The sequence below is a fragment of the Conger conger genome, chromosome 3 (assembly GCF_963514075.1).
Source record: "Conger conger chromosome 3, fConCon1.1, whole genome shotgun sequence".
NCBI classification, from domain to species: Eukaryota; Metazoa; Chordata; class Actinopteri; order Anguilliformes; family Congridae; genus Conger; species Conger conger.
This window is the reverse complement of record NC_083762.1, coordinates 75142134-75162939: the sequence shown is the minus strand read 5'-3', so window position 1 is coordinate 75162939 and position 20806 is coordinate 75142134. Positions and strand designations below refer to the sequence as shown.

Genomic DNA, 20806 nt, shown 5'->3' with positions numbered 1-20806 from the left:
TATATAGGCACAAATGCTTGTCGCGGGATGGTAACCTAAAGGTACATTACATTGCATTCCTAGCCAGCAATATATAATTCATTTGTAACTTGTTTGCTTGGATGGTGTACTCATTTGTACCCAAAGATAACATAACTGTACTTTCAGGATGCATTTGGGAAATTTGGTCTTTGAAGGAAACGAATGTAGCTCCATTGTCACTTTATTTCTGAGAGTGCGTGGTAGGCCTCTAAATTTGTAGAAATGCAGGACAAGGTTATTCAGCAGAGCACTGAAAGTGCCATGATTTCTCCACAAGGTGTCTCTGTTGACCCACAAAGTGAAATATTGTCTATGGTGACTCTGGGCTCCTCCTTGTTTCAAAGGGAGAGGCGATCGCACAGGGCTTTGTTACACATTCGCACGATATGACGACTGGGTCGGAGGCCTGAGGATTTGCCCATTTTAATGTGGAGTAAATTTGGATATTCCTGAATGCGTGGTTGTGAACTGGAAAACGTTTCAGTGGATCTATGCTGATTCGAACATTGACGGAACAATGTATTTTTCTGAAACGCGGGGATCTATGGTGAGGTATCGACTGATCCTGCTTCTGTTGTGCGGCTGGGAGGCGGTGTATGGACAGCTCTCCTATTCGGTTTCAGAGGAGGTAAACCCGGGGACGTTTGTGGGAAATATCGCCAAGGATTTAAATCTGAATGTACATGAACTTGAGTCACGCACATTTCAGATTGTCGCCGGTTCTCAGAAGAAATATTTCGAGGTGAATTTAAAAACAGGAATTTTGTATGTGAATGAGAGAATTGACCGAGAGGAGCTGTGTCCGAACGCCCTAAAATGTGTGGTTAGTGTTGAAGCTGTTATTAATGATCCTCTAAGACTTTACCGTGTCGAAGTTAATATTGTGGATGTTAATGATAATGCTCCGTCTTTTCCAGAAAAATTACAACATGTGAATATTTCCGAAAACACGTTGCCCGGAGTGCGCTTTCCTTTACTGGAGGCATATGATGCGGATGTAGGTAAAAATGCTGTAAACACGTATAAGCTGAGTCCAAATGAGCACTTCTCCCTGGCTTTGCACAAAGGAGAGAGCGTATCCGCTGAGTTGGTGCTGCAGAGAGCTTTAGACCGAGAGAAACAGCCCGAGATTCGGCTCATACTGACTGCTGTAGACGGAGGAAATCCACCGAGATCTGGCACCATGCAGATTATTGTGGATGTCTTAGATAACAACGATAACGCTCCTGTGTTCAGCAGTTCTTTGTATAAGGTTCGGATCTATGAAAATACATCACCGGGGACATCGATAATAACTCTAAATGCCACGGATTTAGACGCAGGTTCAAATGGTGAAATCGTGTACTCCTTTAGTAAGCTTGCGCAAGGCCGTATCTTAGACATTTTCACAATCGATTCCCATACGGGTACAGTTACAGTAAAAGGAGTGGTTGATTTCGAACAAAATAACGCGTTTGAAATTCGTACTCAAGCTAGCGATAGAGCTCAGCCACCTTTGGTAGCTCACTCAAAGCTTTTGATCGAAGTGGTGGACATAAATGATAATATTCCTCAAATAACAGTGACATCCCTCGTTAGCGCAGTGAAAGAAGACGCAAGCGTCGGCACAGCCATAGCTCTGGTTTCAGTTCTTGATAAAGATGATGGTAAAAATGGGAACATTAACTGTCACATCCGTAATGAATGTCCATTTAAACTGGAAACAAATTATAAGAACTACTATTCGCTGGTAGTTGACGGGCCGTTGGACAGAGAGACCGCTTCTGAGTATAATGTCACCATCACAGCTACTGATGAGGGGACTCCGCCTCTCTCCAGCACCAGCGTCATCACTGTGCATGTCTCTGATGTAAATGACAACGCGCCTCACTTTCCAGAGCCCGTGAATAACGTGTATGTGAAAGAAAATAGCCCAGTGGGGTCTGTGATTTACACTGTATCCGCCTTTGATCCTGATTTAAACGAAAATGCAAAAGTTTCTTACTCTTTATTGGAGACTTCGCCAAAAGGCGCGTCTGCGTCAGGCTCTGTCAAAGTGAACTCTATGAGTGGCGAAGTATACAGCCTGAAGTCTTTTAACTTCGAGGAAGTTAAATCCTTCGAGTTTGAAATCCAAGCCATAGACTCCGGTGTTCCTCCACTAAGCAGCAACGTGGCTGTGAACGTTTTTATCCTGGATGAGAATGACAACAGGCCAGCGGTCCTTCCACCCTATTCTGACCAGGGCTCGGTTAATACTGAGAACATTCCCTATTCTGCCGAAGCGGGCTACTTTGTGGCCAAGATCAGGGCTGTTGACGCAGACTCTGGTTACAATGCGCTGCTTTCTTATCACATCACTGAACCCAAGGGCAGCAGCCTCTTCCGAATCGGAAGCAGCAGCGGGGAAATAAGGACTAAGAGGCGAATGAGTGACAATGACTTGAAGACTCATCCATTGGTGATTTTGATCTCTGACCACGGAGAACCTTCCCTCTCAGCGACTGTGTCTATTGACGTTGTGGTTGTTGAAGATGGTAGTGAAGTAGGCCTACAGACGTCATTCAAACAGCTGCCTGCCAAGGAGGAGAGTTTCTCGGATTTAAATCTCTATTTACTGATCGCCATTGTGTCGGTGTCAGTTATATTTTTGCTGAGCCTCATTAGTTTAATAGCTGTAAAATGCCACAGGACTGATGGTGGGTTGAGCAAGTACAGCGCTCCAGTGATCACCACACACCCTGACGGGAGCTGGTCTTACTCCAAATCTACTCAGCAGTACGACGTGTGTTTTAGCTCAGACACACTGAAGAGTGACGTTGTGGTTTTCCCTGGACCGTTTCCATCAGCAGATGCGGAGCTGATCAGCATTAACGGAGCAGACACTTTTAAACGGAACCTAACCCTTCCTAACAGCGAGAAGGTAAGAATAATGTCTCCCTTCGTAAGTAACGCTCGGGTTTTCTTTATTTTCAAGAATCTATTTATTGCACTTGGTGCTATATCGTTATAACGTCATGTTGTGCATATAAAATGGTCCTGACTATGGAATTAGCACATGCGTATTGCCTTAAGAATTGTTTTGGATTCGTGGCTACAGCTGATCGCCAAGGCGGAGCTGTCCGTGCTCTGCTGGAAATTATTTAATTTCTCAGCACTCATTGTTGTGATATTTTAGACTTCATAGTACCCATCCCGAACGCCATGCAGACGTCTGTACATTACCCTGATGTTTTAATTAGTTCTTTTTTATTTCCTTCTGTATGTGATTATTGGATATTTGTGTTAAGCGGGAAAACACATTTTGGACAGAATGGCCACACTGTTATTTGCTTTTTAGTTATCATGTTCACTCAGGTATTTATATTTTTTCAGGATTCAAAATATTTTAATTGCAGTGTTAATTCACGCTAGGGTAACTGCCGCTCAATAAGTCACAATTGTGCAGCATCTCTTATATCCAATTAAGTGAATCCATACTGTTCTTAATGTAGGCTAGGGGATTATACTAATATTTCGTCACAATATACGTCACAGTAGACTATACTATATACATATTTTGACTGACTGGTCTGTCTTGGTTTCTATGTTTCATTGCCTTTTGGCTGATGTGAACATGTGATAACTTTGACCGATCTGTTCTGTTCAGTCTGTACAGGATATTAAGAACTGGTATAACTGCAGCAGTGTTATGTGGGGAAATGAACCAATTCATTCAGACTGCTTTGTCCTTATATCACTGGTTCGATTTTCTGATTGGTCGACTTTCGTTTTTCATTCCATATGAATTGGTTAAAGAATCATTCGCTCGTTTATCTTTTTTTTAAAGAAACTTTAGAAATAGAATGTCATATTTGTAGAAATATTAATTTAACAGAGCGTTGGAAATTCTGCGATTCATCCACACGGTGTCTCTGTTGACCTACAAAGTGAAATAATATTCACGGTGACTCGGGGCTCCTCCTTGTTTGGAAAGGAGAGGCGCTTATGCAGGGCTTTGTTACAGATTCGCAGGACGCAGCGATTTGGTCGGAGGCCTGTGGATTCGCTCATTTTCATGTGGAGTTCATTTCTGTCCGTGTGATTTTGGACTAGAAAACGTCTCATTGGATCTATGCTGGTGCCAATACTGACGGGGAAATGTATTTTTTGGATGTACTGGGATCTGTGTTTACGTATCGACTGATCCTGCTGCTGTTGTGCGGCTGGGAGGCGGTTCATGGACAGCTCTCCTATTCGGTTTCAGAGGAGGTAAACCCGGGGACGTTTGTGGGAAATATCGCCAAGGATTTAAATCTGAATGTACATGAGCTTGAGTCGCGTACATTTCAGATTGTCGCCGGTTCTCAGAAGAAGTATTTCGAGGTGAATTTAAAGACAGGAATCTTGTATGTGAATGAAAGAATTGACCGAGAGGAGCGTTGCCCGAACGCACCCAAATGTGTGGTTAGTGTCGAAGCTGTTATTAATAATCCTTTGAGAGTTTACCGCGTGGACGTTAATATTGTGGACGTCAATGACAATGCTCCGTCTTTTCGAGCAAAATCTCAGAATTTTAATATAACCGAGATCACCTTGCCAGGAGTGCGATTTCGTTTGCCCCGGGCGTATGATGCGGATGTAGGGAAAAATTCTGTAAACTCGTATAAGCTGAGTCCGAATGAACACTTCTCTCTGGCTTTGCACAAAGGAGAGAGTGTATCTGCTGAGTTGGTGCTGCAGAAATCTTTAGACCGAGAGAAACAGCCTGAGATTCAGCTCCTACTGACTGCTGTGGACGGAGGAAATCCGCCAAGATCTGGCACCATGCAGATTATTGTGAATATCGTAGACATTAACGACAACCCCCCAGTTTTCAACAGTTCTTTGTATAAAGTTAGCCTCTTTGAAAATACACCACCAGGAACGTCAATAATAACTCTGAGTGCAACAGATTTAGACGCAGGTGCAAACGCTGAAATCGTTTATTCATTCAGTAAGCTTGAGCAAGACAATATTCCAGATATGTTTTCAATTGATCCCCAGACCGGAACAGTAACAGTTAATGGCATCATTGATTTCGAAGAAAATAATGCTTTTGAAATCCATGTCCAAGCTGATGACCGAACTCAGTCGCCCTTGTCCGCTCACTGTAAATTGTTGGTTGAAGTGGTGGATATTAACGATAATGCTCCTCAAATAACCGTGACGTCACTTTTAAACGTCGTGAAAGAAGACGCAAAGGTAGGCACTGCTATTGCTCTTGTTTCCGTTATTGACAGAGATAGTGGTAATAATGGGGACGTGAATTGCTATATCTCAAAGGAGCTTCCGTTTAAACTGCAAACAAACTATAATAATTATTACTCTTTAGTGGTCGACGGACCGTTGGACAGAGAGATCACATCTCAGTACGATGTTTCAATCACAGCTACTGATAAGGGGACTCCGCCTCTCTCCAGCACCAGCGTTATTACGGTGCATGTTTCTGACGTGAACGACAACGCGCCTCACTTTCCCGAGCCCTCGATTAACGTGTATGTGAAAGAAAACAGTGCCGTGGGTTCTGTAATCCACACAGTATCTGCAGTCGATGTGGATTCAAACCAAAACGCAAAGATTTCGTATTCCTTACTGGGGACATCGGGCAAAGGCGCACGTTTATCATCTGCTGTGAACGTCAACTCTGTCAGTGGGGAAATATACAGCCTCCAGAGCTTTAACTTCGAGGAAGAAAAAACATTACATTTTCAAGTCCAGGCAACGGACTCTGGTGTTCCTCCACTAAGCAGCAACGTGACTGTGAACGTTTTTATCCTGGATGAGAATGACAACAGTCCTATGGTTCTCCCGCCCTATTCTGACCAGGGCTCCGCTAATACTGAGAACATTCCCTATTCTGCTGAAGCGGGCTACTTTGTGGCCAAGATCAGGGCTGTAGACGCAGACTCTGGTTACAATGCACTGCTTTCTTATCACATCACTGAACCCAAGGGCAGCAGCCTCTTCCGAATCGGAAGCAGCAGCGGGGAAATAAGGACTAAGAGGCGAATGAGTGACAATGACTTGAAGACTCATCCATTGGTGATTTTGATCTCTGACCACGGAGAACCTTCCCTCTCAGCAACTGTGTCTATTGATGTTGTGGTTGTTGAAGATGGTAGTGAAGTAGGCCTACAGACTTCATTCAGACAGTTGCCTTCCAAGGAGGAGAGTTTCTCGAACTTAAATCTATATTTACTGATCTCCATTGTCTCGGTGTCAGTTATATTTTTGCTGAGCCTCATTAGTTTAATAGCTGTAAAATGCCACAGGACTGATGGCGGTTTGAGCAAGTACAGCGCCCCAGTGATCACCACACACCCTGACGGGAGCTGGTCTTACTCCAAATCTACTCAGCAGTATGACGTGTGTTTTAGCTCAGACACACTGAAGAGTGACATCGTGGTTTTTCCTACGCAGTTTCCATCAGCAGACGCGGAGCTGATTAGCATTAATGGAGCAGACACTTTTAAACGGAACCTAACCCTTCCTAACAGCGAGAAGGTAAGAATGTGTCCACTAAGTATGCATTACATTACATTATTGGCATTTGGCAGACGCTCTTATCCAGAGCGACGTACAGTATGCAATACTGATTTATTACTTATATTTAACACTGCACTTGTTGCCATTGGTACTATCTTACTTTGAAATAGTGTCTTCGCAGTGGTCCTAATGAACACATGCTTCTTAGATAGTGGGCACTGTGTGGATTAAAATCACAAGGACATCGGCGGCAGAATGGACTTGATACGGTGGTAAATACAATTGATCTTTTAGGCAAACTAAGAAGCGGGTACACTTTAATGTGAGGAAAAGTTGAGCATTGCTGGGCCGGTTCTTGTCATTATGTTACATCATCCTCATTCACGTCTGAACGTCTTTGCGCTCATGGCCGCAGGTCGGAGCTGTCCGTGGTCCTGGAAATAATGTACGTTCCTCGACACTCCTTGTTGTGACATTTTATTGTTTTGACAATATCCACCACGAATGCCATGCACGGGACTCTGCATTAACCAAATCTTTTGTTTTTTCTACTGTATGTTATTTCTGGACATTTGTGCCAATTGGGAAAACAAATGTGCGAATGACCAGTGTTATTCGCTTTTCAGTGTTGACGTTCTTTATGTTCATTTGATTGAAGGACTGATTTGCTTCAAGCCCAACTTTAATCACTTTAATATTATTTTAATATAACTTTATGTTATTCTTTATTTTGCTTTTTAATCTCTTTTTATTCCAAGTTTTTTTTGTGATTAGTTCATTTGTTCCATTTTAAGAAATGCCATGGCTTAAAATATTTGAATTGCCCAATGTCTCTACAATACATGGTAATCAAGGCTAACTGTAGGTCAAGATGTCATAATTGATTGCAGTATGTCTTAATCTAATGAGGTCTTCTCAATTAGTATTAATGTAGTGAATTTTACAAATACTCAGTCATAATATGACTCAGCATGTACCTCAGCCTAATGCGTGTCCCAGGTTCTTTGTAGCCTATGTTCACTTCATTTTAGGCTTGTGTGAACATATGATGTATGTTAATATGTTCGATGTGCATAATGTACACAACTGTGGTGACAGCAATCAGTTGCAGGAGAAGCACTCACGTGTATGGTCCTTATTTTACTCGTTGCATTCTCTCATATGCACTTTTTGATCGTTTTTCCTTGAATGCGTTTTGCTTAATGATCCAGCGTTTTTTGTTCAGCTAGATTTAAATTGGTGGAAATAATTGTTTATTCAGCGGAGTGCTGCAAGTGCCATGATTCCTCCACAAGGTGTCTCTGTTGACCCACAAAGTGAAATATTGTCGACCGTGACTCTGGGCTCCTCCTTGTTTCAAAGGGAGAGGCGATCGCACAGGGCTTTGTTACACATTCGCACGATATGACGACTGGGTCGGAGGCCTGAGGATTTGCTCATTTTAATGCGGAGTAAATTTGGATATTTGTCTTCGCTTGATTTTACACTAAAGCCCTTTTTGGATCTATGCTGATACCGCCATTGACATAATGCATTTTTCGGACAAACATGGATATGTGGTGACGTTTCAGCTGGGCCTGCTGCTTTGTGGCTGGGAGGCGGTGTATGGACAGCTCTCCTATTCCGTTTCAGAGGAGGTAAACCCAGGGACGTTTGTGGGAAATATCGCCAAGGATTTAAATCTAATTGTACACGAGTTTGAGTCGCGTACATTTCAGATTGTCGCCGGGTCCCAGAAGAAATATTTCGAGGTGAATTTAAAAACTGGAATTTTGTATGTGAATGAGAGAATTGACCGAGAGGAGCTTTGTCCGAATGCCCTTAAATGCGTGGTTAGTGTTGAAGCTGTTATTAATAATCCTCTAAGACTTTACCGTGTCGAAGTTAATATTGTGGACGTTAATGATAATGCTCCGTCTTTTCGAGAAAAATCACAACATGTGAATATCTCTGAAAACACATTTACCGGAGTGCGATTTCCTTTACTAGCGGCATACGATGCAGATGTAGGGAAAAATGCTGTAAACACGTATAAGCTGAGTCCGAATGAACACTTCTCCCTGGCTTTGCACAAAGGAGAGAGTGTATCTGCTGAGTTGGTGCTGCAGAAAGCTTTAGACCGAGAGAAACAGCCTGAGATTCAGCTCCTACTGACTGCTGTGGACGGAGGAAATCCGCCGAGATCTGGCACCATGCAGATTATTGTGAATATCGTAGACATTAACGACAACCCCCCAGTTTTCAGCAGTTCTTTGTATAAAGTTCGAATATATGAAAATTCCCCACCAGGGACATCTATAATAACTCTAAATGCCACGGATTTAGACGCTGATTCAAATGGTGAAATCGTGTACTCCTTTAGTAAGCTTGAGCAAGGCCGTATCTTAGATATGTTCACAATCGATTCCCATACAGGAACAGTTACAGTAAAAGGAGTGGTTGATTTCGAACAAAATAATGCGTTTGAAATTCGCACTCAAGCTAGCGACCGAGCTCAGTCACCTTTAGTCGCTCACTCCAAACTGTTAATTGAAGTGGTGGATGTCAACGATAACGCTCCTCAAATAACAGTGACATCGCTCCTAAACGCCGTGAAAGAAGATGCAATCATTGGCACTGCGATTGCACTTGTTTCAGTTCTTGATAAAGATGGTGGTAAAAATGGGATCATAAATTGTCACATTCCTGATGAGTTTCCTTTTAAACTGGAAACAAATTATAAGAACTACTATTCTCTGGTAGTTGACGGGCCGTTGGACAGAGAGACCGCTTCGGAGTACAATGTCACCATCACAGCTACTGATGAGGGGACTCCGCCTCTCTCCAGCACCAGCGTCATCACTGTACATGTTTCTGATGTAAATGACAACGCGCCTCACTTTACAGAGCCCGCGAATAACGTGTATGTGAAAGAAAATAGCCCCGTGGGGTCTGTGATTTACACTGTATCCGCCTTTGATCCTGATTTAAACGACAATGCAAAAGTTTCTTATTCTTTATTGGAGACGCCAAAAGGCGCATCCGTGTCAGGCTCTTTCAAAGTGAACTCTGTGAGTGGAGAAATATACAGCTTGCAGTCTTTTAACTTCGAGGATAAGAAGTCATTTCAGTTTCAACTTCAGGCTACAGACTCTGGTGTTCCTCCCCTAAGCAGTAGCGTGACAGTGAACATTTTTATCCTGGATGAGAATGACAACAGGCCAGCGGTCCTTCCACCCTATTCTGACCAGGGCTCGGTTAATACTGAGAACATTCCCTATTCTGCTGAAGCGGGCTACTTTGTGGCCAAGATCAGGGCTGTAGACGCAGACTCTGGTTACAATGCGCTACTTTCTTATCACATCACTGAACCCAAGGGAAGCAGCCTCTTCCGAATCGGAAGCAGCAGCGGGGAAATAAGGACTAAGAGGCGAATGAGTGACAATGACTTGAAGACTCACCCATTGGTGATTTTGATTTCTGACCACGGAGAACCTTCCCTCTCAGCAACTGTGTCTATTGATGTTGTGGTTGTTGAAGATGGTAGTGAAGTTGGCCTACAGACGTCATTCAAACAGCTACCTGCCAAGGAGGAGAGTTTCTCTGATTTAAATCTATATTTACTGATCGCCATTATCTCGGTGTCAGTTATATTTTTGCTGAGCCTCATTAGTTTAATAGCTGTAAAATGCCACAGGACTGATGGCGGGTTGAGCAAGTACAGCGCTCCAGTGATCACCACACACCCTGACGGGAGCTGGTCTTACTCCAAATCTACTCAGCAGTACGACGTGTGTTTTAGCTCAGACACGCTGAAGAGTGACGTTGTGGTTTTCCCGACGCCGTTTCCACCTGCAGACGCAGAGCTGATTAGCATTAACGGAGCAGACACTTTTAAACGGAATTTAACACTTCCTAACAGCGAGAAGGTAAGGATAATATCTCCCTTCGTACGTAATGTTCTTTTTTTATGTTCAAGTGTGTATTTATTGCAATTTGTGCCATCTCGCTATGACGTCGTGTCTATAACATGGTCCTGACTCCTGAATGATCACGTGACCATTCCCTTCCGAATTGTTTTCGATTAATTGCAACACACTCTCAGAAAAATAGTTCTAAGAGGAATCCAGTGATTTCTTAAAGGAACGTAATCTGGTTCAATTGGTTTTTTTCTTGGATCTTTCAAATATCACAAACACTAAAAACTGTTTCACTTCGGACGCAAGCCAAAGAACCCTTTTTCTGAGAGTGCAGGTAGGTGGCAGGACGGAGCTGTCCGAAGTTCTGGAAATAATTGTATTTCCGGCAAACTCTTTGTTGTGATTTTACAGATTGTATCGTGTCCATCCCGAATGCCGGACGTCACCTTGACTTATTTTATATTTGTATCTGATTATTGGATTTTTGTGAGAAGTGACAAAACAAATTGTGTTCAGGTGTTTTCTCATTTCATTGTATTGAAAGTCTGACTAGTTGGTTAATATCAGCCCAACTTTAGTCAAGTAAAATGCAGCTATAAAAACACGATGTGTGCAATAGACCAAGGCAAATAAGTGCATGAAAGCATTGATTCTTATAATCCATATGATCTTACGCCCAAGAGTGCCCCTTTGCTTAGTTTTCTGAGCACATTATTTTTATCTCATACGGGGACTATTTTTTTTTTAACCTTTTTCCTTTTTGGAGGATTACAAATATTTGAATCACACAGACTCAATCCAATTGGGTAACTTCAGGCCAATAAGTCACATTTTCCAGTCTCTCTTATAGCCAGTCAAGTGAATCCATGTTATTAATGTCGTGGATATTGTACATATATTTCGTCATAATATGCGTCACAGTTGGCTAAATACACATATTTGGACTGGTATACCCCGGCCGAGTGTCTTTCTCGGTTTCTATGTTTCATTGCCTTTTGACTGATATGAACATGTGATAACTTTGACCAATCTGTTCAATCTGTGCAGAATATTAAGAACTGGTATAACTGCAGCAGTTTTTTGTGGGGAAATGAACCAATTCATTCAGACTGCTTTGTCCTTTTATCACTGGTTGTATTTTCTGAAAGGTCGACTTTTGTTTTTTATTCCATATGAATTGCGTCACGAATCAATCGGTCGTTTATCTTTCTGTTAGAAACTTTAGAATGTCATATTTATAGAAATATGTAATAACAGAGCGCTGGAAATTCTACGATTCATCCACACGGTGTCTCTGTTGACCTACGAAGTGAAATAATATTTACGGTGACTCGGGGCTCCTCCTTGTTTGGAGAGGAGAGGCGCTTATGCAGGGCTTTGTTACAGATTCGCAGGACGCAGCGATTTGGTCGGAGGCCTGTGGATTCGCTCATTTTCATGTGGAGTTCATTTCTGTCCGTGTGATTTTGGACTAGAAAACGTCTCATTGGATCTATGCTGGTGCCAATACTGACGGGGAAATGTATTTTTTGGATGTACTGGGATCTGTGTTTACGTATCGACTGATCCTGCTGCTGTTGTGCGGCTGGGAGGCGGTTCATGGACAGCTCTCCTATTCGGTTTCAGAGGAGGTAAACCCGGGGACGTTTGTGGGAAATATCGCCAAGGATTTAAATCTGAATGTACATGAGCTTGAGTCGCGTACATTTCAGATTGTCGCCGGTTCTCAGAAGAAGTATTTCGAGGTGAATTTAAAGACAGGAATTTTGTTTGTGAATGAGAGAATTGACCGAGAGGAGCTTTGCCCGAACGCACCCAAATGTGTGGTTAGTGTCGAGGCTGTTATTAATAATCCTTTGAGAGTTTACCGTGTGGAAGTCAATATTGTGGACGTCAATGACAATGCTCCGTCTTTTCGAGCAAAATCTCAGAATTTTAATATAACCGAGATCACCTTGCCCGGAGTGCGTTTTCCTTTGCCCAGGGCGTACGATGCGGATGTAGGGAAAAATTCTGTAAACTCGTATAAGCTGAGTCCAAATGAACACTTCTCCTTGGCTTTACACAAAGGAGAGAGTGTATCTGCTGAGTTGGTGCTGCAGAAAGCTTTAGACCGAGAGAAACAGCCTGAGATTCAGCTCCTACTGACTGCTGTGGACGGAGGAAATCCGGCGAAATCTGGCACCATGCAAATTATTGTGAATGTGTTGGACGTTAATGATAACCCTCCAGTTTTCAACAGTTCTTTGTATAAAGTTAGCGTCTTTGAAAACATATTGCCAGGTACATCTATAATAACTCTGACTGCAACTGATTTAGATGCAGGTGCCAACGGTGAAATTCGTTATTCATTCAATAAGCTTGAGCAAGACAATATCCCAGATATGTTTTCAATTGATCCCCAGACCGGAACAGTAACGGTGAATGGCATCATTGATTTCGAAGAAAACAGTGCGTTTGAAATCCATGTCCAAGCTGATGACAGAGCACAGTCTCCCATGTCTGCTCATTCTAAATTGTTGATTGAAGTGGTGGATATTAACGATAATGCTCCTCAAATAACCGTGACGTCACTTTTAAACGTCGTGAAAGAAGACGCAAAGGTAGGCACTGCTATTGCTCTTGTTTCCGTTATTGACAGAGATAGTGGTAAAAATGGGGACGTGAGTTGCTATATCTCAAAGGAGCTTCCGTTTAAACTGCAAACAAACTATAAGAATTATTACTCTTTAGTGGTCGACGGACCGTTGGACAGAGAGATCATATCTCAGTACAATGTTTCGATCACAGCTTCTGATAAGGGGACTCCGCCTCTCTCCAGCACCAGCGTTATTACGGTGCATGTTTCTGACGTGAACGACAACGAGCCTCACTTTCCCGAGCCCTCGATTAACGTGTATGTGAAAGAAAACAGTGCCGTGGGTTCTGTAATCCACACAGTATCTGCAGTCGATGTGGATTCAAACCAAAACGCAAAGATTTCGTATTCTTTACTGGGAACATCGGGCAAAGGCGCACGTTTATCATCTGCTGTGAACGTGAACTCTGTCAGTGGGGAAATATACAGCCTCCAGAGCTTTAACTTCGAGGAAGAAAAAACATTACATTTTCAAGTCCAGGCCACGGACTCTGGTGTTCCTCCACTAAGCAGCAACGTGACAGTGAACATTTTTATCCTGGATGAGAATGACAACAGTCCTGTGATTCTCCCACCCTATTCTGACCAGGGCTCCGTTAATACTGAGCACATTCCCTATTCTGCTGAAGCGGGCTACTTTGTGGCCAAGATCAGGGCTGTAGACGCAGACTCTGGTTACAATGCGCTGCTTTCTTATCACATCACTGAACCCAAGGGCAGCAGCCTCTTCCGAATCGGAAGCAGCAGCGGGGAAATAAGGACTAAGAGGCGAATGAGTGACAATGACTTGAAGACTCACCCGCTGGTGGTTTTGATCTCTGACCACGGAGAACCTTCCCTCTCAGCGACTGTTTCTGTTGATGTTGTGGTTGTTGAAAGTACAGGTGAAATACAGACGTCATTTACAAATGTACCAATTAAGGACGATGGCTTCTCTGATTTTAATCTCTATTTGATGATAGCCATTGTATCGGTGTCAGTTATATTTTTGCTGAGCCTCATTAGTTTAATAGCTGTAAAATGCCACAGAACGGACAGTGGGCTGAACAAGTACAGCGCTCCAGTGATCACCACACACCCTGACGGGAGCTGGTCTTACTCCAAATCTACTCAGCAGTATGACGTGTGTTTTAGTTCTGACACACTGAAGAGTGACGTTGTGGTTTTCCCGACGCAATTTCCGCCTGCAGACGCTGATCTCATCAGTATTAATGGAGCAGACACTTTTAAACGGAACCAGACACTTCCCAGCAGCCAGAAGGTAAGAACGAGTTTCAGCCTGTTTGCATTACTGACTTCGATATTTACTCGCAGTGTCAGTCGTGAGAGTAAGAAGGATTTGCTTTGCTAATAATCGATTCTTTGCTTATGTAACAGGCGAGAAATTGCCTGAGTCCGAGGTGGGATTTGAACCCGGCCTCTCACTTGTCCAAATATTTGTTGAACGAAGGCGTTACCAGTCAGCTAAAGACTCGCCTCTAGCCAAGGGCAACAACGTTCTTTTGAATTTGAGGGTTTCGTCATCGGGGAGTGTTGTCGCGATAACCTGCTACCAGCCTTCGCTTTCACTGCACTTCACCATGCTTACTAGCGAACTAGCTGAGCTAACTTGCTACACTTATTGATCTTCGCTTAATCAGATCTTTGGAGCATTCATTAAATATTGCTTAAGTGATTGCTAACATAGTACAAGACGTGTACAAATGTGCCTGTATGCGAATACAACATTTTGAATATTATTTGGATTTGTTGAATGGAATCGGATTGGTACATGCAATGGTGCTTCGCCTGTGTATTGACTTGACATTGACCTGTATTATATACGCGTTCTGGGTGCCTTTCATGACTCAAATCACAATAAACGTTATTTATATTTGGGTAAGACTTTTACGCGCAAACCATTTGATTTGCCACCGCAGACGAAGACGTCTGGTTTCTTTTAATCTGCAATTGCTCTGACTGCGACTGCGACGCCATGCCCGGTTGAGCACTCATCGTTCTGTGTGTAATTATTTGGCTGAGATGATAAACAAGAAAGCTCTCCGGCTTATCGAGAGAACATAGGCCTACATATCTCGTGAGTACGTTATTCTTAGGCTCTAGTGTTATCCTAATAGCAATTTTAAGTTGTTAATCGGAGCATTTACTCAATTTACAGTGGGCTACATCGTGAAGAGAGGCAGTCTGGTGGAAGGCTTTTTGTTTTCCGAGAAATCACCACACAGTTGCATTGTATTCAGTTTGCAGTACTCAGTTTGCATTACATGAAAACTATATTTTCTGTGCATTTAGGTTATTTTCTTCTATTATACCTATGTCTAGCCCTCGCCTTTAAAATCAGGAATTCGTTTTACGGTTGAATAACCATTTTCAGCTAAATAGAATCTACAAACTGATTTCTTTGAGAAATGTGAAGCACGTTTAATGTCCCTGACTCACCCACACGGTGTCTCTGCTGCCCACGAAGTTAAATATCTACTGTCAATCCAAGCTCCTCCTCGTTTTGGATAGGGAGGCCATTACACTGGGCTTTGTTACACAGAGACGCAGGACGCGAGTATCGGGTCGGAGACCTGAGACTTTGCTCGTTTCTTATATTGTTTAAATCGTGATATTTCCGTCGGAGTGCTTTTTGGAATGACAAACACATCATTGGATCTATTGTGGTGCAATGGCTGACAGTATAATGTTTTTTTCAGCAAGAAAAGAGCCCGTGGTGACGTTGTATCTGGCCCTGCTACTCTTGTGCGGTCGGGGAGCGGTGTCTGGACAGCTCTCTTATTCCGTTTCAGAGGAGGTAAACCCGGGCACTTTTATTGGTAATATCGCCAAGGATTTAAATCTGGATATACACGAACTGAGCTCGCGTGCGTTTCAGATTGTCACTGGCTCCAATAAATATTTCGATGTGAATTTAAAAACCGGAATTTTGTATGTGAATGAAAGAATTGACAGGGAGGAGCTTTGCCCGAACGCACCCAAATGTGTGGTTAGTGTGGAAGCTGTTATTAATAATCCTTTGATACTTAATCGTGTGGAAGTTAGTATTGTCGATGTCAATGATAATTCTCCATCTTTTCGAGCAACATCACAAACTGTGAATATTGCAGAAAGCACACTACCAGGAGTGCGATTTCCTTTACTTGGGGCGTATGATGCGGATGTAGGGAAAAATGCTGTAAACACGTATAAGCTGAGTCCGAATGAGCACTTCTCCCTGGCTTTGCACAAAGGAGAGAGCGTATCCGCTGAGTTGGTGCTGCAGAAAGCTTTAGACCGAGAGAAACAGTCAGTGATTAAGCTCATACTGACTGCTGTGGACGGAGGAAATCCGTCGAGATCTGGATCCTCAGAGCTTATAATTAATGTTTTGGATAACAATGACAACACTCCCATTTTCAGCAGCCAATTGTATAAAGCTCGCGTGTTTGAAAATGTACCCCGGGGGACATCTATAATAACTCTGAATGCTACCGACTTGGATGAAGGTACCAACGGTGAAATCGTGTACTCATTCAGTAAACACGAACAAGACAACGTTTTTGACATTTTTCGTATCGATCCCAATACGGGGGAAATTACAGTAACGGGAACTATTGATTTCGAACAAAATAATGCTTTTGAAATTCGTGCTGAAGCGAGTGACAAAGGGCAGCCTCCGATGGCTGCGCACTGCAAGGTGCTGGTTGAAGTTTTGGACGTTAACGACAACGCTCCCAAAATTACAGTGACGTCACTGTTAGACACGGTGAAAGAGGACGCGAAGGTGGGCACGGCTCTTGCGCTGGTTTCAGTGATTGATCAAGATGGTGGTAAAAACGGAGCGGTGAGCTGTTACACCTCTCCAGAGCTTCCGTTTAAACTGCAAACCAATTACAAGAACTATTACTCTTTAGTCGTTGACGGGCAGCTGGATAGAGAGGCGGCTTCAGAGTACAATGTCACCATCACAGCAAAAGATGAAGGAACTCCTTCTCTCTCTAGCGCCAGCATTATTACCGTACATGTTTCTGATATTAACGACAACGAACCACACTTCCCGGAGCCCGTCATAAACATTTTTATGAAAGAAAATAATCCAGTTGGTTCTTTAATCTACACTGTATCTGCCTTGGACCCAGATTTAAACGAAAATGCAAAAGTTTCCTATGCCATATTGGAGACTTCGGCGACCGGCGCTTCCCCCTCATCTGCCATCAACGTGAACCCTGTTACTGGAGAAATTAGCAGCTTGCAGTCTTTCAACTATGAAGAAGTAAAAATGTTCCAGTTTAAACTTCAGGCTACAGACTCGGGAGTTCCTCCACTAAACAGTAACGTGACTGTGAACCTTCTTATCCTGGATGAGAATGACAACAGTCCGGCGGTTCTTCCACCTTACTCTGGCCAGGGCTCCGTTAAAACTGAGAACATTCCATATTCTGTGGACTCTGGTTACTTTGTGGCCAAGATCAGGGCTGTAGACGCAGACTCTGGTTACAATGCGCTGCTTTCTTATCACATCACTGAACCCAAGGGAAGCAGTCTCTTCCGAATCGGAAGCAGCAGCGGGGAAATAAGGACTAAGAGGCGAATGAGTGACAATGACTTGAAGACTCATCCATTGGTGATTTTGATTTCTGACCACGGAGAACCTTCCCTCTCAGCGACTGTGTCTATTGACATTGTGGTTGTTGAAAGTGCAGATGAAATACAAACATCATTTAGACAGTTACCTGCCAAGGAGGAGAGTTTCTCATATTTGAATCTCTATTTGCTTATTGCCATAATCTCGATTTCAGTTATATTTTTGTTAAGTCTCATTAGTTTAATAGCTGTAAAATGCCACAGGACTGATGGCGGGTTGAGCAAGTACAGCGCCCCAATGATCACCACACACCCTGACGGGAGCTGGTCTTACTCCAAATCTACTCAGCAGTATGACGTGTGCTTTAGCTCAGACACACTGAAGAGTGACGTTGTGGTTTTCCCTGCACCATATCCTCCTGCGGACGCGGAGCTCATCAGCATCAATGGAGCAGACACGTTTAAGAGGAATCAGACGCTTCCCAACAGTCAGAAGGTAAATAATGAACCTTTAATGTTTAAAAGTCCCCCAAATGTACTGCTTGCACCGTTTGGTTTCGGGCTATGTCTATACTTCGTCATGTTATGTGCTCCCTCGTGTGATTTTTGGAGAGTTAGCCAGAAAGTCTAGTTTCCATTTGTAGTCCCCGGACAGGCAGTTAAAACACACACAGACAGTACAATACATAACAGACATGTATGCATGGACAGTCAGTACCTGCACTCATACAGTACCTACAGTTATCCTGACGGAATGTAATATTATTAATATCGTAAAGCAACTATATATTAGCGCATAGTATGTCGGCGGGCAGCAAGAATTAGGGCAAGGCCATCCAAATTGGACGTGCGTAATTACGCACTGAACCTGTGAAAGTTAATCGTTGATCTTGTTTCCTATTGCATTCCTTGTATGAAGTTGCACATAGGAAGTGGTCTTTCAATTCCACTGGTACTACAGTTAGTTACATCTAATTAATTATTAGCTCGATATTATTTGCCTTTCAATTGAGCGTTTTAACTCAAATATTGCGTTTGGCTCGCTACTTCAGTTGACACGATAACTCTAATTTTTTGAAGACAATGTCAGTATCACTCTGTCAACAAAAATATTTTGCATCACAATTTGAAATAGCATACCTTTCATTGCAGTGCTGATAAGGATTCTGCACTTTCACCACGTTGGCTCTCAACCATGATTCCAATGATGAGTTTTCATACACCATTACAACCTGTAGATCCCAAACAATTAAGTATGTATTATATAAATCAAGTTCCCTTTACCACTGCTTGTCCTAACACAACTCAAATTATTTCCTATTTTTATTATCATGAAATATTATTACTCACGTTTTTACGTGTTTACCCAAAGGTTTCCGCTTTCCAGTGTGTTCTATTAACGGTATTTGGATTTATTTTCTCTCTGCATTCATCAAAATACGTGTAGTTTTAAATTGCACTATTAAGTCCAAATTCAAACTCGAGTCAGCAAGTAAACTGTTAGAACACACTGTGGTGTCGGTGGTGGAAACATCCACAGGGTGTCGCTGTAGACTAGCAAGATTTCAACTAGAGGGGATGCGTTACAGCCACACCTCTGTATAAACAAGCAGAGCATTGACATCTTTGTCACAGAGAAGCAGGATATACATTCGACCCCGGTTACCGTTTCTCTGCGGGTTTGTGTAATGTTCCGTATTGATATTCGTGTTCCGGATGCCATATTTATCCGTTTTGCAAGATCTAAATAACTATGCAAATATGTCACAGCGCTGCAGAAGAACTGTTGCAATATGGTTTCTATTTCTTTCGACACTCTCTTTTTCCGGTACCGCTTTTGGACAGATAATCTACTCGGTGTCTGAGGAGGTTAAGGAAGGGACGTTTGTCGGAAATTTAGCCAAGGATTTGAATCTCAATGTGGATGATTTGGAATGGCGTATGTTACGGATTTCCACGGGATCCAAGAAGAAATATTTCGAGGTAAATTTAAAGACAGGGGTTCTCTATGTTAATGAAAGGGTTGATAGGGAGAAGCTTTGTCCTAGCACTGCGAATTGTTTTCTAAATGTGGAGGCCATTGTTGAGGGGCCTTTGTCTATCTATCGTATTCAGATCAATATCGTAGATATCAACGATCATTCACCAGTCTTCTCGTTAAAAACTCAGTGTATTAATATGTCCGAATCCACTCTAACGGGAGCTAGATTTATTTTGCAGAGTGCAGATGATGAAGACGTGGGTAGTAACTCTGTAAAGAGCTATAAGCTCAGTCAAAATGAACACTTTTCGCTGGATGTACAGAGCGGTGGAGAGCAGAGTGTGTCTGCGGAGATAGTGCTACAGAAAGCTTTAGACCGAGAGAAACAGTCTGTGATTCAGCTCCTACTGACTGCGATTGATGGAGGAAAACCTCCCAGATCCGGCACTTTGCAGATAACGGTGAATGTGCTAGACGTCAATGATAACGTCCCAACATTTAGTAGCTCTATTTTTAAAACCAGTGTTTTTGAGAATCTGCCAATTGGAACAACAATCTTAAAATTGAATGCAACTGACATGGATGAAGGAATTAACAGTGAAATCGTCTACTCCTTTAGTAACTATCGGCTGAAAGATGTCAATAATGTTTTTGCTATCGACCCGAAGAATGGCGTCATCACAGTTAAAGGGGATATTAACTACGAGGAAAAAAGTGTGTATGAGATACGTGTTCAAGTTCAGGATTCCGGGCTTTCGCCTCTTGTGTCTCAGTGTAAAGTGTTGATTGAAGTGATAGACATTAACGACAATGCCCCAGAAATATCAGTAACATCTGCATCGTTGACTGTCAAAGAAGACGAAAAAATTGCCACAGTGATATCTATGGTAGAGGTTTTAGACGCTGACAGTGGCACAAATGGAAATGTGCACTGTGTAGTTTCTGGCGATGTACCGTTCAAATTGCGGATGAACTACAAGAACTATTACTCATTAGTGGTTGGTGGGCCGCTGGACAGAGAGCGTGCCTCTCTATACAATGTCACCATCGTGGCTACGGATGAAGGGACTCCGTCTCTCTCTAGTTCAAGTGTTATTACTGTACACGTTTCTGATGTCAACGACAACGCGCCGCGATTTCTAGAGCCTGTGATTAACCTGCATGTGAAGGAGAACAGTAAAGTAGGATCTGTGATTTACACGGCATCTGCCTTTG

The 20806-nt window shown here is 42.8% G+C and overlaps 5 protein-coding genes across 5 annotated transcripts; all 5 read left to right on the top strand.

Annotated features, from left to right (window-relative positions):
• The first annotated feature begins 538 nt into the window (after nucleotides 1–538).
• On the top strand, nucleotides 539–3178 carry LOC133123622 (protocadherin alpha-8-like). The gene is made up of 2 exons (XM_061234097.1): nucleotides 539–2944; nucleotides 3101–3178. The coding sequence occupies exons 1-2, from the start codon at nucleotides 539–541 to the stop codon at nucleotides 3176–3178; spliced, it is 2484 nt and encodes an 827-aa protein (XP_061090081.1).
• A 962-nt stretch (nucleotides 3179–4140) lies between these two features.
• Nucleotides 4141–6980, top strand: LOC133123621 (protocadherin alpha-4-like). Its single transcript, XM_061234096.1, has 2 exons — nucleotides 4141–6533; nucleotides 6923–6980. The coding sequence occupies exons 1-2, from the start codon at nucleotides 4141–4143 to the stop codon at nucleotides 6978–6980; spliced, it is 2451 nt and encodes an 816-aa protein (XP_061090080.1).
• Nucleotides 6981–8036: 1056 nt separating this feature from the next.
• Nucleotides 8037–10959, top strand: LOC133123620 (protocadherin alpha-8-like). Its single transcript, XM_061234095.1, has 2 exons — nucleotides 8037–10436; nucleotides 10951–10959. The coding sequence occupies exons 1-2, from the start codon at nucleotides 8037–8039 to the stop codon at nucleotides 10957–10959; spliced, it is 2409 nt and encodes an 802-aa protein (XP_061090079.1).
• Nucleotides 10960–11926: 967 nt separating this feature from the next.
• On the top strand, nucleotides 11927–14395 carry LOC133123619 (protocadherin alpha-8-like). Its single transcript, XM_061234094.1, has one exon. The coding sequence runs from the start codon at nucleotides 11927–11929 to the stop codon at nucleotides 14393–14395; it is 2469 nt and encodes an 822-aa protein (XP_061090078.1).
• Nucleotides 14396–15730: 1335 nt separating this feature from the next.
• LOC133123618 (protocadherin alpha-8-like) lies at nucleotides 15731–20743 on the top strand. The gene is made up of 3 exons (XM_061234092.1): nucleotides 15731–18106; nucleotides 19456–19593; nucleotides 20735–20743. Exons 1-3 carry the CDS (start codon nucleotides 15731–15733, stop codon nucleotides 20741–20743), a joined length of 2523 nt encoding a protein of 840 aa, XP_061090076.1.
• Nucleotides 20744–20806: the final 63 nt, after the last annotated feature.

Coding starts and splice junctions, on each gene's coding strand:
- LOC133123622 (XM_061234097.1), top strand. CDS start 539: ATGTATTTTTCTGAAACGCGGGGATCTATGGTGAGGTATCGACTGATC. Junction 2,945..3,100: donor TAAGAATAATGTCTCCCTTC/GTAAGTAACGCT, acceptor TCGTGGCTACAG/CTGATCGCCAAGGCGGAGCT.
- LOC133123621 (XM_061234096.1), top strand. CDS start 4,141: ATGTATTTTTTGGATGTACTGGGATCTGTGTTTACGTATCGACTGATC. Junction 6,534..6,922: donor AACAGCGAGAAGGTAAGAAT/GTGTCCACTAAG, acceptor TCATGGCCGCAG/GTCGGAGCTGTCCGTGGTCC.
- LOC133123620 (XM_061234095.1), top strand. CDS start 8,037: ATGCATTTTTCGGACAAACATGGATATGTGGTGACGTTTCAGCTGGGC.
- LOC133123619 (XM_061234094.1), top strand. CDS start 11,927: ATGTATTTTTTGGATGTACTGGGATCTGTGTTTACGTATCGACTGATC.
- LOC133123618 (XM_061234092.1), top strand. CDS start 15,731: ATGTTTTTTTCAGCAAGAAAAGAGCCCGTGGTGACGTTGTATCTGGCC. Junction 18,107..19,455: donor CGCTTCCCAACAGTCAGAAG/GTAAATAATGAA, acceptor GCTTTTGGACAG/ATAATCTACTCGGTGTCTGA.